This window comes from Carcharodon carcharias, chromosome 10 (genome assembly GCF_017639515.1).
Source record: "Carcharodon carcharias isolate sCarCar2 chromosome 10, sCarCar2.pri, whole genome shotgun sequence".
Lineage (NCBI taxonomy): Eukaryota > Metazoa > Chordata > Chondrichthyes > Lamniformes > Lamnidae > Carcharodon > Carcharodon carcharias.
Genome location: NC_054476.1, coordinates 28,921,524 through 28,940,471, shown reverse-complemented (window position 1 = coordinate 28,940,471; position 18,948 = coordinate 28,921,524). Strand labels below are relative to the sequence as shown.

The 18,948-nt window shown below is 41.0% G+C and overlaps 1 protein-coding gene across 2 annotated transcripts in view; it reads left to right on the top strand.

The window, feature by feature from the left end:
• eif3m (eukaryotic translation initiation factor 3, subunit M) overlaps positions 1 to 18,948 on the top strand; it is a 49,410-nt gene that overhangs the window by 6,686 nt on the left and 23,776 nt on the right. Inside the window, exons 2-5 of one of the 2 annotated variants that reach the window (XM_041196950.1) lie at positions 1,268 to 1,400; positions 1,617 to 1,755; positions 8,505 to 8,628; positions 9,136 to 9,230. In XM_041196950.1, the coding sequence (XP_041052884.1) occupies positions 1,268 to 1,400; positions 1,617 to 1,755; positions 8,505 to 8,628; positions 9,136 to 9,230 (491 nt within the window). Of the gene's footprint in view, positions 1 to 1,267; positions 1,401 to 1,616; positions 1,756 to 7,621; positions 7,706 to 8,504; positions 8,629 to 9,135; positions 9,231 to 18,948 lie in introns of those variants that run through there. The other variant, XM_041196951.1, reaches the window with a different exon arrangement.

Below are 18,948 nucleotides of genomic sequence, written 5' to 3'. Positions count from 1 at the left end.
CGAGGTTTTCCACCCACGGTCGTTGACAGGGCCCTCAACCGTGTCCGGCCCAACTCCCACGCATCCGCCCTCACGCCTTCTCCTCTCTCCCAGAAACATGATAGGGTCCCCCTTGTCCTCACATCACCCCACCAGCCTCCGCATTCAAAGGATCATCCTCCCCCATTTCCGCCGACTCCAGTATGATGCCACCACCAAACACATCTTCCCTTCACCCCCTCCGGTGGCATTCCGTAGGGATCGTTCCCTCCGGGACACCCTGGTCCACTCCTCCATCACTCCCTACTCCTCAACCCTCACCTATGGCACCTCCCCATGCCCACGCAAAAGATGCAACACCTGCCCCTTCACTTCCTCTCTCTTCACCGTCCAAGGGCCCAAACACTCCTTTCAAGTGAAGCAGCATTTCACTTGCATTTCCCCCAACTTAGTCTACTGCATTTGTTGCTCCCAATGCGGTCTCCTCTACATTGGAGAGACCAAACGTAAACTGGGCGTCCGCTTTGCAGAACACCTGCGGTCTGTCCGCAAGAATGACCCAAACCTCCCTGTCGCTTGCCATTTTAACACTCCACCCTGCTCTCTTGCCCACATGTCTGTCCTTGGCTTGCTGCATTGTTCCAGTGAAGCCCAATGCAAACTGGAAGAACAGCACCTCATCTTCCGACTAGGCACTTTACAGCCTTCCAAACTGAATATTGAATTCAACAACTTTAGGTCTTGAACTCCCTCCTTCATCCCTACCCCCTTTCTGTTTCTTCCCCCTTCCTTTTGTTTTTTCCAAAAACTTATATAGATTTCTCTTTTCCCACCTATTTCCATTATTTTTAAATCTTTTATGCCCCGCTAGTCTTTCCACCCCACCCCCACTAGAGCTATACCTTGAGTGCCCTACCATCCATTCTTAATTAGCACATTTGTTTAGATAATATCACCACCTTCAACACCACTGTGTTCTTTTGTCTGTGACATCTTTTGATTATCTGCTATCACTGCTTGCTTGTCCCTACAACCACACCACTCCCCCCACCTTAAACCAGCTTATATTTTATCCCTCTCCTTATATTCGCTCAGTTCTGTGGAAGAGTCATGAGGACTCGAAACGTCAACTCTTTTCTTCTCCGCTGATGCTGCCAGACCTGCTGAGTTTTTCCAGATAATTCTGTTTTTGTGTTGAAGATTTTCCTGGTTTTCACAGAATGTAAAGTACAGAGGTTTCTGTTTTTTTAAGAAAAGTTCAAAGCTTTACATTAATTGTGTTTCCTAGGCCTCTGAACTTCGATCCTACCTGAAGTCAAAAGGAGCTGAAATTTCAGAAGAAAATTCTGAAGGTGGGCTACACGTTGACTTGGCACATATCATTGAAGTCTGTGATATCTGTTTCAAGGAAGATGACAAAGGTTTGTTTTCCCATTAATCATCTGGTTCATTTTGAAGTTGATGCTGCTTGTGTTTCAAGGCCTTGATTCAAAGTGGGGGGCTGGGTGATCTGCTGAAGGGGCCACTGTCTGAAACCTTCCAGGACAGGCTGAGACATAATGGCACGAGAGTGGCTTGGCCTGTCCATTGAGCTGCTTTTAGCATTTTTAATATTTTTCTTTACACATTTTATGCAGATGTGGAGAGTGTGATGAACAGCATTGTGTCTCTGCTCCTAATTCTGGAGACTGAAAAGCAGGAAGCATTGACTGAAAGCTTGTGCGAGAAGCTGCTGAAAGCTCGTGAGGGTGAGCGCTCATCACTCCGACTGCAGCTGTGAGTATGCAGTTTACCTCGAGTTCATGCCATCAGATTACACACAAGTAAAAAGTTATTAATGACCTTGTTTTTATATTTGTACACTTTTATAAAAAAGGAATGGTTGTGTTACTGAACATGGAAGTGCATTGGAACTAAATTAAGGTTCATGGGAACAGCCCAAGAAAATAGTTAGTGATCCAAATAAAGCTGCTTCCTCCATACCCAAATTCCTTCACTTACCTTTGGAAAACCTTAGTCTTTTTCTGCACCTGTTTGCTTGCTTGACAGTTCTCAACACATACCATCCTTTGATTAAAGAAATTTCTAATATTTGCATTAAATTTGTTTTCTCTGATCTTCCTGACATTTACTTTGGAGTATGCAGCCTTAAATATTGTACATAAGTATCTTGAGGTCATCTCTTGATCACCTTTATAACTTGATTTTCTGTTCCTTTCTTGGCAGCCATCTGCCTTGTGAAATGATGGTTTGCACTATGACGGTCAACTCTGTTAAGCATTGCTGGGTGTGGCTCAGGAGTCCCAAGTCTGGCAAGGCGGTCTCTGCTGTATATGCTGCAGAGGAAGACAGTGGACTGAGAAGGTGCAAGATTCACTGGCCTCAGTTTTCTCCAGGCCCTCTTCTTGGCGAGCTGAGCTGTTCGTTTCCTCTTCCAATGCCCCTCCAAACAGTCAGCTTCCAGAGATCACAGCTGTTGACGACGGTCTCCCATTTGTCACTGTAAATGTCAGCCATCTTTATATTTCTCTAACAGGTGTCCTTGTAGTGGAGGTATGTACGCCCAGCAGGTTGTGACCCAGTGACGTTTTTGCTGTACAGGAGGTCTTTGGGTGTATGGTTGTTATACATCAGATGAATGTGGCTGAGCCAGCACAGATATCATTGGCTTAGCAATGAGTGTAATCTGATGGAATTAGCATGCTCCCAGGATCTATGAGTTGGTTACCTTGCCCTTCCAAGAGATGCTGAGGATGTATCTGAGACAGTGCAAGTTGAAACTGTTCAGCCTTCTCTCCTGCCTAGCATATGTTGGCCAGGTCTCACTACTGTAGAGTGGGCTGAGGATGCAGGCTTGGCAGATTTGCAGTTTGATATTCAGTCAGATTGCTGTTGTTCCACACACTCCTGCTCAGCTTGGACATAGCAGCTGCTGCTTTTGCAATGTGTGTTGATTTCAGCATTGTGACAGATTGCTGGTGATTGTGATACTGTCACCAATTTCCAGGGTCACATTGTCAATGCTGATTGGCAGTATGGCAATACCCTGGACCATGACATTTGTCTTCCTGATGCTGATAGTATGAGAGAGTCTATCCATTTGTTGTTGTAGGTACTCCTTGCTATGGAAAGCTAATGCAGCATCGTCAGTGTAGAGCAATTCTGATGAGGACTTGGCACACTTTTTGGATCTCAAGCAGGCAATCCTGACCAGCTTTCTGTCAGTTCTGGTATGTTGACACCCTCTTGTAGATGAACTGAAGGCATTTGATAGCAGCAGAGTGAAAGTCAGAGTGTCAGTGTCAGTGCCAGAACACAAACCTGTTTGACCCCACTGTTGATCTCAAAGGGTTCCAATGTTGCTCTGTCACACCTGACCTTACCCATCACGTCATGGAAAGAGGAGATTACATTGAGCAGTTTGAGGGCAGCCAGTTTTCTGCAACAACTTAAATAGACCGCCTCTGCTTAGATGGTCGAATGTCTTTGAGGTCGATGGCAATATATAGTGGTCTCTTTTGTTCATGTCATTTCTCTTGCAGCTGCTGGACTGAAGATCCATGTCAATTGTAGGTCTTCCGGTTCTGAAACCAAACTGCAACTTGGAATAAATGTGTTCAGCCAAGATCTGCAGTATGAGGGCAAAATGGACAAATACCTTACCCATGATGCTCAGCAGAGAGTTGCTTCTATAGTTATTGCAATCTGTGCGGTTTCACTTGTTCCAGCACAGGGTCATAATCTTTGTATCATGCATACCTTAGAGCACTGCCCCCTCTCTTCAACAGAGAAAAAGGTTTGTGCAAATGCTGCAGGGGTGCTGATTTCCTGTGCTTGATGAGTTCAGGCAGTATATCATCACCTGCCCCTCATAGAACTGGTCTTTTGGCTTTGTAGTGGAGCAAAGCATTGGAGCATAGATACTCATGAGGTTAACTAGCTCTATTTGAATTGAGGCAGATGGAAAAAACATGTTCTGAACTATTTGTGGAGGTTCTGTCCTCGAGCAATAAGTTCCTTATTTTGCTCTCGCGATTCCTCTGAACTCTTCCTCTGTCAGGTGAACGTGTAATGTTTCTCTTTCAGTGATTCACTGTCACGAGTCTCGTCTTTTGTAGGGAAGCTACCGAATTACCTGTCGATCACCTCTTTGTGTGTGTCATCGATCAGTTGCAAGTCATCTGTCAATGCTGTGCAAGTGGTCCCGACATTTCAGCTTGCCAGTTGGAGTTGGTATCTTTCTTTGCTTTTCTTTTGTTTGCCTGATGCAATCCACTTGTTGAGCAGAGACTCTAAGCTCCAAGTGCCCATTGAAACAGATGAACTGTGGCGGGCCAGCACTTTATACTTAAGGGCCGGCTGACCAGTTGGACACACTGGTCCCTTTGACCATGAAAGAAGGCCTGTAGCTACATGTTCTCTAAACCAGTCAACTTGGGCTTAGCATTCGTAACTGAACACGGGACAGCAATTTTGCTGAAAAGCGTTAACATGGGTGTAGTCTCCAGGACCCAAGCCTGGGCAAAAATTATGGAGACGTTGGGCTGCCCAAGTATCAAGGATCCCCTCTTGACCTCCCCAGTCTGGTCCAAAGGAATACAAAATACAACATTTGGCACTGGCTCATTTGCAGTAGTTGCCTGAATGACGCATTTAAACATCAGTCCGCCTTTGGACTCCACTCCAGAACTTTTTTTGTCAGGGTTTACTCTCATAGACTTCAATTCTCCTGAGGTATCCACAAAGTGGTGGAGCTATTAGCCCATAGCTGGGAGTTTGATTCATGATTGCCAGGGCCTGTCCACATGTTGCTGCGGCCTGCACACAGCTTGTCTGAGGACCAGGCCTCCTCCGAAGCTTTAGCCTGGGACTATGGGGGGCCCCGTTTCTGTGTGTCACCATGTGAGGTACAGCAGAGGAGACTTGCTGTGCACTGTCAGGGAGAAACTTGCACACTGGTTCTCCCTTTTTCACTGCCACTAGCCAGCAGTGTAGGCTGAAACTGAAAAGCAAGCTAGCACACAAAAAGAGGGGTGTGTGCTAACTTTCTGCACCCTTCATGAGACGAATCGCATCAACATAGCTCGTATCCTTTATATTTGGGGTCCTTTGCTCTTTGCACCTTTTACAGTGGAAATATGCTTTTTTTATAAATGATGACTAGAATTGAAACTGCTGTATTAGGCTTGGTTCATTGGTAGCACTTCCATTCCTTGGTCGGAAAGTCTCTCACCAGAGATTTGCACTGGGCAGTGTTGTCTTTTTGAATAAGATGTAGCGCTGAGATCCCATCTGCCCTCAGGTGAACATTAAAATCCCATTACACTTTTCAAAGATGAGCAAGAGAGTTCTCTCCAATGACCAATGTTTACCCCTCAGCCAACGTCACCTTTTTCTTAAAAAAAAAAAGAGATTCTGTCCTCTTTGGCTGATTGGTGTTTGTGTGAGCTTGCTGTGCACAAAATAACTGCCACGTTTTCTGCATTACAATAGTGACTACACTTAAGGATGTTTGCTTCTGGGTGCTTTGCACTCTCAAATGACACCACATAAATGTAAGTTTTTCTTTCTTCTAACCAATACCTGACAATTTTTTAAAAATTCATTCATGGGGTGTGAATGTCACCAGGTAGGCCATCCTTTATTGCCCTTGACAAAGTGGTGGTGAGCTGACTTCTTGAACTGCTGCAGTCCATATGGATACACCCACAGTGCTGTTAGTGAGGGAGTTCCAGGATTTTGACCCAGCAACAGTGGAGGAATGGCAATTATATTACCAAATCAGGATGGTGAGTGGCTTGGAGGTAAACTTTCAAGTGGTGGTGTTCCTATGTATCTGCTGTCCTTGTCCTTCTAGATGCTAGTGGTCATGAGTTTGGAAGGTGCTGTCTAAAGAGTATTGGTGAATTCCTGCAGTGCATTTTGTAGACGGTACACACTGTTACCATTGTGCATCGGTGGTGGAGAGAGTGAATGTTTGTAGAAGGGGTACCAACTGAGTGGGCTGCTTTGTCCTGGATGGTGTCAAGCTTCTTGAGTGTTGTGGAAGCTGCACTCATCCAGGCAAGTGGGGAGTATTCCATCACACTCCTAACTTGTTTCTTGTAGATGGTGGTCAGGTTTGGGGGAGTTAAGTGAGTTACTTGCCACAGAATTCCTAGCCTCTGATCTGCTTTTGTAGCCACAGTGTTTAAATGGCTAGTCCAGTTTGTTTCTGGTCAATGGTAAACTCCAGGATGTTGTTTGTGGGGGATTCAGCAATGTTAATGGCATTGAATGTCAAGGGATGATGGCTTGATTCTCTCTTGTTGGAGATGGTCATTCCATTTTCAAGCATTAGCTGCTTTTAATCTCTGCCTTGAATGGATTCAGAATAGTTTTCCCTTCTATTTACACTACTACTCCCAACCTCATCAAGTTGTTTCTAATGTCGCTCGATGTTTCGCAGTCCATATTTTGATATTGTGTAAAGAGCCAAGCAGAGAGGCACTTTCTACCTGAGCATTTGTGCTGCCAGGAGAATTAATTTTTAGAAAAGCTGTAGAGTTTGAGTCAAGTATCTTTTTCATTCAATAAAAGAGAGAGAAATAGTTTGAATAGAAAGTACTTTTTTTTCCCCTGAAGGCTTCTCCCCTTTTTAATATCACAGTGAGAAAATAATCTTGTAGGGAGGGTTAGGCTAACATGGTGGTTGATGTCCCAGACACTATAAAGAATGGCATATTATACCCTGTGTACAGGAGACCCCAACCAACCTTCATCCCTATGCAATTTCCCCATTCTCTTCAACATTGCCCAAATGTGATAACTATATTCAGAAAAGCATTCGAATAATGTGTGCAAATACCAAACAAAATAGATGGTGGCTTGGCAGATAATTTATGTGTTATAATAAAATCCTTGAATGTGTACATACTCCCTGCCATTTCTCCCTGAAGCTTGGCTTTTATTCCTGACATTACAGTTTGGTGTATTGCAATCTTAGATTATAATTTGAAGTTCTTAAAGATCAGGTGTACCTCCTAATTAACTCCCCTGAATAAAGGGAGCCAGACTCAAAAACAAGTAACTGGGTTCTTGAGTCCTACTCAAACCTCAGCTCAAGGAGTGAAGTCAGCCAAAATTTTTACCTTATTCCTGAAGAACTTATTTACAGCTAACTTTTAACTAGATTCTAATTTTCCCAGAAATTACGGGTCCAGGTGAAACTCCTCTATAAATATTTCCCCGCCATGATGGAACAGGAATCTGGTTCAAGAGTCTTTGATACAGAAGACTAAATGACACAATTTAAGTTTTGAGTATATCGGTGCACAAATGTATTGTAATAATAAAGGATTCAATATGGTTATATGGAAAGCATAAATTTAAAACTAGATAAATCCCAGAAAAGATAAGGTAGCTAGTTCTTACTTCTGTAAGAGAATTTAAACTTTAGACTTGTTACAGATACAAGATTTTTTAAGAGATCCAAGCACTAACAAATCTGAAATTAGTTGATCTTGGGTTGAAATAGCTATGATGAATTTTTGGGGTTGTATAATGGTTATATAGAAGATGTTGATGTGATCAATAATAGACCACCCCTTAGAATGCCATATTTGGTGAAAGGACCCGCCTGTTATAATGAGGGTGTTGTTCAATTTCTAAGAAATGTTATTTTGAATTAATTCCTGAGAACTGGACCTTGGGTAACAGTCATGTTGGTTAATGTTGCGTAGTCGAGGTACAGTATCCAGCAAAATAATACTTGAGGCCTGGCATTCTTTTATCTGCGTGTAGTTTTATTATCAGGGCTAGGATTGTATGCTTACATGCTAGTGTAACAGCAAGAACCATAGAATACAGTTTTTTAGGTGTGTGTATTTCTTATTGGTGAGTTTACATTGTTTTGAAGGGAGTTAGCCACATTGCTTTGCATGCTAGCTATGACTCCTGTTAGAATGTTTTACTGTGAGTTTATCCAAAGTAACTTTTAACCTAATATTCCAGTATGAATTCCTATTATTTGACCCTTATTCCTTTGCAATTGAATTTCCTCCATCTCTGCTACAGTTCTTCTATTTGCAGTTTGTGCAAGTTTCTCAACTTTACAAATCATTTCTTTTAACTTATGATATATATCTTGATGTTGTTAATGTTCAAGTACTTCAGCTTTCCTTTCTATTATTGTGGAATGAGCTTGGATGGAATCTGATGAATGAAGCAGACTACATAGCCCAAGATATCCGCAGTTCACTAAACACAGGATAAAGCAGTAAGAAATCACAAAGACCCATCTGCACTCTTTTGTGGCTGAGGGACTAGAGAAAAATTTACTCTCCATTGCATGCCACATTGTTTCAGCATCAAGTACTTCTAAGCCACAATGTGGAAATGTGTTCACTTTCTCAAAACTCACCAAACTTTCTTAAAATAACGATACTTTATTACAAGAGCTGTTCTAATTTGTTTTGAGAACAGTTGGTTTGTATTTTTTATTTCTTAAGTATGCAATGTCAATGTTGGTCTTGTCTTTTAATTAGGCTGCGTAATCTTTTTCATGGAATGGAGGAGAATGCTCCTGCTAGGTACATCGTATACTGCAGTCTCATCAAGGTGGCAACATCCTGTAATGCTATTCAATACATTCCTTCTGATCTTGACCAGGTGAATCACTCTCTCTTCATATGCTTTTGATTTGCTAGTGCCATTTGCTACTTGTGTGGGCAGGGTGAGAATTTGTTCCAGTACCATTGGTCTCAGAGCAATCTGTTTGGTGTCCCTTGTGGACCTGAGATTCATTTCACTGAGTGTGCTAAATCACATGCATGTATTTTGCAACACTGGGATTGTCCCATTGATGGAGGAACCTAGTATAGCTAGTTTTGAAGCAATCATCTTCAACATTGCCATTTATACTGGGACAGAAAGTATTGTTAACAGGAGTGTATGATTTTTTTTTTACTTGATTTACCTCCCGAGGGTACGTTGGTTAGTTATATTGGTGGTGGGGGGAAAGCTGGTAATCTGTCTGCCGGTTAGATGGGCAGCCTAATTAAGATGTAGAAATTACTCTTGTGGGTTACTATTGCTGCTACCTGCATGGTCTTATGGTCTATACAATGGATGTAGTAACAAAGATCAGTGAATAAGGAAGTTATGGTTTTCAACTAGGTTCGCAAATGGATATCGGACTGGAACCTCAGCGTAGACAAGAAGCATCATGTACTGCGATTGCTTTATGAAGCACTGGTGGACTGCAAAAAAAGGTATTGATACATTTTGAATTTAGTCAAGAAAGATGAATTAATTACAGGAATCGATGCACTTGACTGTTTTCTTACCTTGAAACTTTTGAGGTATTTGCAGGTAAATGGAGTCAAGATACAGAGCCATTATCTATACAGAGCCGTTATCTAATTGAATGGTAGAACAGTCTTGAGGGGGCTGAATAGCCTACTCCTGTTCCTATTTTGCATTCTCTTAAACTAATTGAATAAATTGAGAGTTGAAAAGTACTTTTCCAGTAACTGCTTATTCTGATGTGCTTGCACAAGGACTTCAGTGTGCTAGTTAAGGTGGAAGTTCTGATCAATGTATCTTGCATTATTATACATTTTTGTCCATTGTAAATGTAAAGGTTATTATTGAGGAGAAAAAGTTGCTGCATGCATCCATTGACAGGAAACAATTACTCGTTATTCCTCTTGCAACATCCTGCTCACAGTCTGGATGTCATAATTGCCAGCTTTCCCATTGGGTCTCTGAGATCCAGCTGCGTTTTATATTCTCAGAAATGATTGCCTGTATTTCTACTGACTTTTCCTTTGAAATCCCTTGCCCCAAACTTTGCAAGTTCCTGCATGAGATGAGATTGATGAGCTGTTCAAGCTTATTTAGAGACATGAGTGATTTCAGGAAGCACTTCACATTTAGGGTAGTGGAAATCTGGGATACTCTCCTCTCAAAAGCTGGGGGTCAATAGAAAATTTTAAAACTGAGGTTGATAGCTTTTTGTTAGAAATGAGTATTAAGGGATATGGAACTAAAGTGGGTAGATGGGGTTAAGAGACAATTCAGTCACAATTCAATTGAATGGCAAAATGGGCTTGAGGGACTGAATGACCTACTCCTGTCCTCCCTTATTTCATTTCTCACTATCCTTTCTGGGTTGCAAGGCCTCTTCTGCAAAATGCCTAGTACAAATGACCACAATTTCTGTCTTCCACTTTCTATCCCCAACCCATGTAGATACTGAATTAAGAACAGAAAGGTGCCAGAAGAGAGCTGAGTTTTTTTAAAAAAAAAAGCAAAGTGAAGATTGAAATGATCTTTTCCTTAGGACCGTTGCAACACTGTTATAGTTTAACAGTAGGGTTAAGGTCTTGGCTTTTGGAACTATTTAGCCATTTGCCTGCCATCCTGAAGCCTTTTGTAGGTAAGCATTGGAATGCAACTGATCACTTTAGAAGCACCTTTCTTTTAATTTTTTACATTAGCGAATGTGAAAAAAAAACACAAGGATTCTTGATACTAATCTAAAATATAAAGGAATCATAAAGACTAGGAAGAAAAATGGTGTTTTTCATTTAACAAAACTCTATTTCATGTCCTAGAGTCTGTTGGACTGCAAACTTAGTTTAATGTTCTTCCTAAAGGAGCTCAAATGGTTAGAAACTTTCATACTCTTCAACCATCATAAATATATCACTTACCGGTAATTTTTATTTGATTCTTCAGTTTGTGGATGTACAAGGCCTCATTAGCGTAACTTTAAATGTACTTCAGTTATGGGATAGAAAATTGCAGGTTGGCCAATTGGAGGTCTGAATCGTCAAAGAAGCTGATCCTGGGCCAGTATGTGTTATACAATCCACCATAACAGTTTCATGCAGATATGACATTACCTTGATTTTTTTAAATGATAAAAATAATAGAGTCAAGGAAGCAGAGTTTTTGAATATTTTCTAAAGCTGATTCTTGATAAGCAAGGGAATTAAAGGTTATTGGTGGTAGGTGGGAATGTCGAGTAGAAGTTAAAATTATTTAGCCATGATCATCTTCAATGGTGAAGCAGGCTTGAGGGGCCAAGTGGCCTTCTGCTTCTGATTCATATGTTTGTACATATTATCAAATCCTAGGAATTGTAGATGAAAGGTGGTCTACCAATTCATCACACTTGTGTAGGGTTAGTTGGTCAATTAAAGCTACCTCGTAATTGCATGCCTGTATTTTCCCTGAACTGTTTGAAATTTTCATCTAAGCCTCTACTATATGTAAATCTGCCCTTATGATAAAACGTTCTGCCCTTATGATTAAACGTTCTGCCCTCATGATAAAACATTCTGCCCTCATGATAAAACATTCAGCCCTTATGATAAAACATTCTAATTTTCCTCTGCATTCCTAACTTTTATACCCAGTTGCTGTCAATTCACTGTCAAAAGGAAGCAATTTGTTGGAACCTTTCATAATTTATACCCCTGCTGTCATTAGTTTTGAGATGGTCTGTTTACTGCAACTCAACTTGTATAGTGTACTAATAGATTAAAATCAAAACTTTCACATAATGTGCTAATTAAACAGACAAAAGGAGGTGAGGGTTGGGTGGGAGAGGAAAGGTTCTTGATCAAGCATATTATGGAGGCTGCCATTTCCTTAACTTGGAGCTCCAACACACAGTGTCTCGTTATATAGAAGATTGGACCACTGCATCACAGTTTGAGGACTAATCAATCCTAAGTGCAACCCCTCTTTGTGGGTTGCACAACGGGGTTATTAGAGATGGGGTGATGGTTCAAATCAGCAACTGCAAGCACCTGCCTCAGAGGAGGTACATTATGAGACAGTCTCAGCACAGTGAGAGATTTCCTGGTGTAAGGTCTTACCTACATGTTCAGACCTGGGAACAAACTGCACCCACCCTTTCTAATGCATATTGGTTAGGGACAAAATTAAAAGGTAAAGCTACATGCTAAAAAGAAATTTTCCCTTGATTGTTTGCAATAGCATAGAAAGCATTTTTAAAAATTTGCTCTTGGATTGCAAGTGATGCTGACAAGGCCAGCATTTACTGACCATTCTTAATTGTTCTTGAGAAGGTGATGGTGAGCTATCACCTTGAACCGCTGCAGCTCATGTGCTGTAGGTACACCCACTGTTAGAGTGGGAGTTTCAGGACAGCAATGACAAAGGAATGGCAATATAGTTTCGAGTCAAGAATTGACTTGGAGATGGTGCTGTTGCCATGCGTCTGCTGTCCTTGTTCTCTAGGTGATAGAAGTCATGGGTTTTTCCTGGATAGTGTTGAGCATCTTGAGGGTTGTTGGAGCTGCACTCATCCAGGCAAGTGGAGAGAATTCCATCACATTCCTGACTTGTGCCTTGTAGATAGAGGACAGGCTTTGAGGAGTCAGAAGGTCAGTGGTGGATTCAGTGATTGGACTGTCATTGAGTGTTATGGGAACGTGATTAGGTTCGTTCTAATTGAAGGTGGTCATTCCCTGGCACTTGTATGCTGTGAATCTGTCTCGCTGCCTATTCTGACCTTAAAACAGAGAGAAGGTCATTGATGAAGCAACTGAAGATGGTTGGGCCTGGGACACTACCCTGAAGAACACCAGCAATGCCCTAGGGCTGAGATTATTGACCTCCAGCAGCCATCCCAGTCTTCCTTTGTGCTTGCTATGACTCCAGCCAGTGGAGAGTTTTTCCCCAGATTCCAATTGACTTCAATATTTCTAGGATTCCTTGATGTTGCATTCAGTCAAATTCAGCCTTAATGTTGAGGGCAGTCGCTTTCATCTTGCCTCTGGAATTCAGCATTTATTTGGACCAAGACTGTATTGAGGTCTGGAGCCAATTGGCCCTGGCAAAACCCGACGAGCAGGTTGTTGGTAAGTCTGCTTGATACCATTAGCGACACCTATCACTTGCTGATTAGAGAAAACTTATCGAGTGATGATTGGATTTGTCCTGATTTTTGAGGTCAGGATACACCCTCGGTAATTTTCCACATTATCGGATAGATGCCAGTGTTGGCTGGGGAGGGGAAAGTTCTGGGGCACAGGTCTTCAGCATTATTGCCAGGATGTTGTCAGGGCTCATGGGTTCATAGCCTTTTCTGCATCCATTGTGTTTAGCTGTTTCTTGATTTTGTGTGGAGTAATTGAATTGACTGAAGCCTGGCACTTGTAATCCTGGAGACCTCAGGTGCTAAAGCTGGTTGCACATCTTCAGCCTTGTCTTTTGCAGTTGGGTGCTGGGCTTCCCCCATCATTGAGGATGAGGATATTTGTGGAATGCAGTCTCCAATTGGTTATTTAATTATCCACCTTCCATTAATGATTGGATCAGGTCTGATCTGTTGGTTGTGGGATCACTCATGTCTGTCTATAGCATGTTGCTTTTGCTGTTTAGTATGCATGTAGTCCTCAGTAGCTTCACCAGGCTGGCACCTTATTTTTTAGGTATGCCTGGTGCTGCTCCTAGCATGCATTCAGCATTGAATCAAGATTGATCCCCTGGCTTGATGGTAATTGTAGAGTGAGGGATAATCTGGATTATGAAGTTACAAATTTTGGTTGAATTTCACTGCTACTGATGGCATCCACATGAGGTTCTGTGGACCCAGTTTTGATCTGATAGATCGGTTCTGAATCTGTCCCATTGAGCATGGTGGTAGTACTACACAGCACGAGGGAGGATATCCTTGGTGTGAAGATGGGTTTTGAACTTCACAGGGACTGTGCAGTGGTTGCTCCTACCAATACTGATGTGGACAAATGCATCTGTAACAAGATTAATGAGGAAGAGATCTAGTGGGTTTTCACCTCTTGGTGTTCTCACCACCACATGTGCCAAACCCAATCTTCAGAACTCGGTCAGTAATGGAGTGACCTAAACACTCGTGATAGATATTAATCTTCCTCACCTAGGGCACATTCTGTGCCCTTGCTACCCCCTTGCTTCTTCCAAGTGGTGTCCTACATGGAGGAGCACTGATTCATCAGTTGGGAGAAGGTAGTTGGTGGTAATCAGCAGGAGGTTTCCTTTCTCACGTTTGACCTAATGCCATGAAACGTCATGTCCAGAGTCAGCATTGAGGACTCCCCAGGCTGCTTCCTCCTAACTGTATGCCATTATGCTGTCACCTCTGAGTCTGTCCTGTTGGTGGGACAGGACATACCGAGGGATAGTGATGAATGGGGTCTTGGACTTTGCTGTATGATTTGATGATTATTACTGTGACAGGGTACTTCTTGATGAGGCTCTGGGACAGCTCTCCCAACTTTGGTACGAGTCCCAGATAGTGAGGACAGCTTTACAGGGTCATCTGAGCTGGGAGTGCTTAAGCCGATAACAGCCCATCTGTTTTTATTCAACTTTTTTGTAGCAGTTTGATACAACTTTGTGGCTTGCTAGGCCATTTCAGAGGGCAATTAAAAGTCAGCCACATTGTTGTGGGTCTGGAGTCATATTCTCACTAGACCAGGTAAGAAAGAAAAATGAAGGGCATTAGTGAACCAGAAGGATTTTTAATGACATCCTTGTTGCTCCATCATCATCATCACTGAAACTTTTTTAATTTCAGATTTATTGAATCAATAATAGTTCATAGACATTACATAAACTCAAAGCAGGTAACTCAGACTACCTTTTTCAGGGATAGAAAAGCTAATAAACAGCCCTGAGTTCATTCATTTAATCTTTTAACCAATTGGTTACATCTGATTGCTCAAGAAAAGCCCTGTACTTAAATCATAGCACAATCACTGCTGGTTCTGGAGCTTTGTCAAAAATTCTGTACCAATTAAACTGTGTAGGTGGAAACTCCAAAAATTGTTACCAAGTTTCTACTACTTCTGACTTTTGCATTTGATTTCTGAATATATATTTGATTTACATATGGAATAATACAGATGAGTTGCAAAACAGTTACGCATCAAAGGGCTGTGATAAGAACAAAGCTCGAGCAGCCTATCACTGTCATCTCATGCCCAAAATGCGTTGCTTTGTTTGAACACAATCCGGAATATCTTCATGTAGATCATATAGAAATTTAGCACATGACAAAAGGACAGAAATTCCATTCTTAAGTAGAAGTGCTGCTTTGCAAACCAAATTTGCTGCAACTTTTTAAAGGCTATTTTACCCATTCATTTTCCAAGTCAGAACTGCCTTCCTGTTTCTGGTTCTCAAGTCCTGTGGTGCTCTGGTACCATGACATTAAAAGGTTACTCACAATAGAAAGGAGACATTTAGTATCTGCATTTGCTGCAGACCTTGTTTACACAGTAGTTAAGGATTTATAGTTTAAGTGTGAAACCCCAACTGTTGGGATTTCACACTCCAGTTCCCAATGTGGTCAGCAATAAGATGCTTATCTGACTGTGTTGACACTCCAGTTTAATTGATTTGCTTGATTTGATGAGCGGTGACATAGGTTAAAGCAAGGCTCTGTCTACGTTCTTAAGATAGATGTAACCTCTGGCACTATTTTGAAGAGCAGTTGTCCTGGCTAATATTTATTCCTCAGTCAACATCACAAAACAGGTAATCTTGTCATTATTGCATTAGTTTGTGGGAGCTTGCTGTGTGCAAATTGGCCAGCATGTTACTATATTACAACAGCAACGACATGCCAAAAGTACTTAATTAACTGTACAATGCTTTGGGATATCTGGTGGTCATGAAAATGCTATATATATGTAAATCAATCTGTCTTTTAAAGTCTTTCAAGGCGGATAAATGGAATTGATGTGCAGAGCGACTGATCTTTTTCAAAAGTGAGACAGGCTTGAGGGGCTGAATGGCCTACATCTGTTAACTACCTACTTATGGTTAATTGACCAACACCTGCCCTTGTAAGGAACCAATTTGTCAGGTGATAAAATTTGATCAATCAGTATCTGCATAATAACAAAGATTAAAATCTGACTTGCTAAAAGCAGCAGTGCAATTTAAGATTATCTGCAGGATGTAGTCATGCTTGCGGAACAGTTCCAAATCACTAGGATGAATCACTCTGAATGCATATTGCAATAATTTCCTTGTAGGAGTGCTCTCTGACAGTCTGCAAACACAAAGGTAATGTTGTTTTGATCACATCCATTTTTTTTGTGCCACCTGTTCAGCCAAAACCAACTTTGCTTCCGGAAACATTTATTTTAAACTAGAGATGTTCAATCTTTTTGCTTTTATGCCATGATGCCTCAGTGGGAGTAGGAGATGCTGTGTATAAAGTTAAATTTCCACATTCTCATTCATTTGCATATATTCCAAAAGTTCCTGTCATCAATTTACTTAGAATTCCTTAGAGGAAAACAATGTTTTTTTTTAATCCTCTTTCCAAAACCCTCACATTTACAAAATATGTTTGTGTAGAACCAGGATTGGGTCTTGAGAATAGGAATGCCAGGGCTGGGTGCCACATTTGTCACTAAGCTACTGCTATGTCTCCACTAACCAATTGGGCTTTAGTTCCATGCACTTTTCTCCTAATTTGTCTGTTGCACATAACAATATTTTGAGGTAAAAACCAATATATTCTGCTAAGCCTGTCAAGAAATCTGCTCAGAAAACCTCAGCATTACTACAATGTTGATGCTAAGTTTAAATCTATCCTGCCCAATCTTTCAATAGGATTATGAAGATTGATATTTAGAATGGCTTTTCTGGCAATTTCTAATGATCCTCTTCAATATATAAAATTAGCAAACCATTGAATTTAGCAAGAGATTTTGCCTTCTGCTGTTGAGTCATTGCACTGACAACACGTTGATGCCCTGCTTCATTTGGAATGCTGCCTGTCTTTTGGCTTTGGGGAAAGAGCAGGGAGGTGAGGGCTAATTGAGTGTTCTCAAAGAACCAGCATAGGCACAATTGGAGAAAATGGCTGCCTCCTGTGCTTTCTTGCTAAGACAAGTCATGTAATTTTTTTTAAAAATCCTATTGCAGTGATAGAGTTTGGAAATGTCAAATCACTGTCAGACATTAAAAACTGACCCAGTTTGTAATTCTGTCATTTTAATTTTGCTCAGTGTCTTGAAGGATGTTGTCACTTCCTATAAAATTGATGAATGCATTTTTGTATTTTTTTTCACTTTGTAGTTTTGATCTTTCTTTTTGATCTGCATACTTAAACCAACATCTTAAACCCCAGCTGGGTAACATAGAACACAATTTATGCCTTCTGTAGTTTGTTATTGTCTGCCATGTCAAACTCTAGGACATTTGGATCTAGTTTCCTGGAAAGGCACTCCAAAATGGCAACCCTAAATTGTAACAAATTTGATGCATCAATGTGCTGGTTTCAGCAGGAGGAGATAAATCTTTACTTTCAATTTAATCAACAGAAGTGCCACTTTTTCTCTTTTGTAAAGCAGCTGCAAATCATATTAACTTGCTTCAAAAAAAGTTAAGCCATTTGAATGTCACAATGAAGTATGAATGAGCAGCATGTCCTAGGAAGTGACTCAGAGCAAGTCTTAAAAGTACACAGGAAGCAGCCTTATTTCTTGTGTTTTTAAAGGCCGAACCTCTGCATACTTACAGATGCTTTGCCAAATGAATAATGAGGCAAGATTACAAGTGTGCGCACTGAAATGAGCAGACTAGTCATGCACTTAAGAACTTTTTGATCCAGTTTTCTAGTGCCATGACAATCTAAATCAATAAAACTAATTTGAAAAAGATAAAAGGTGTCATTGCTTTGTGCTGTTTATCAACTGCCCTAGTTCACTTTGTGTGAGAGATTACTGTGAAGCAAATTAGAGCATTGATATCTTTGATGTCGAGGAGTTTGCCTTGCATGGTTTTTGAGCCTCTAAGAGTTCATTCAGAATTTTTAAAATCTGATTCATGTAACCTATAGTAATCTATGTTTAAGATTAAACCTTTTTGGTTTACAAAATTATTTCACTACTGCATAATACTCTTGCAGATTCATCCTACTTTAAAAAGAATACACTTTAAACAATGCTTCTAGCTTAAACTTGCTTATAACTTATCACTGATTCTGTGTGTGTGCTGGGGCTTTAATGTGTCAGCTTACAATACTATTAAAAAATAAGATAAACTTGGGGCTTGAAATCTGTTCGGATTACAACTGTGGCGTATGTACATTGTGTTCTTTTGAGGAACATTCAGAAGTTTCTACATCTAAGATTTTTGCACAGCACAGTCAATGTAATCATAGAGGTGGCTGTCAGACTTAAAGTCACATTCGACACTGTTGATTACATGATTCTACATCTCCACTGTGCAACAGCTGGATGGGACTGTTGTCACCTGGTCCCATTCTTATTTAATTGTAGCCAGACAATCACTTGCAATGACTTCCCTTCCTGCTCCCATATTGTTACCTCTGTCCCCCAAGGATCTATCTTTGGCCCCGTCCTATTTCTCAATTACATAATGCCTCTTGTTGACATCGTCTGAAAGCACGGCTTTAGTTTTCACACTGATCTATTTCACTATTTAGTACGATATTAGCTGAATTTTTTGTATTGTGTACCTCTCTATGCTGCAATCAGATGTCTGCCAGCATTATCACACAGATTTTGATAATATTCAAACAGCCAGCATGGATTTGAAAATGATAGGTCGTGCATGACAATCCTGACTTTGAATTTTTTTGAAGCGGTGACTAAAGCAGTGGACAAGAGAATGTCTATGCATGTTATTTATATGGAATTATGGAAGGTACTTGATAAAGTCCCTCATAGGGACTGATAGCTAAAGTTAATTTCCGTTTAATCCCATGAGTTTATGTCCTGCTCAACTCTAATTGGCAGGTGGAGTCTGACAAATCTCTGGAACCTTAAGACCATAACACATAGGAGCAGAAATTAGGCCATTCGGCCCATTGAGTTTGCTCCACCGTTCAATCATGGCTGATAAGTTTCTCAACCCCATTCTCCCACCTTCTCCCTTTGATCCCCTTACCAATCAAGAACCTATCTATCTCGGTCTTAAATACACTCA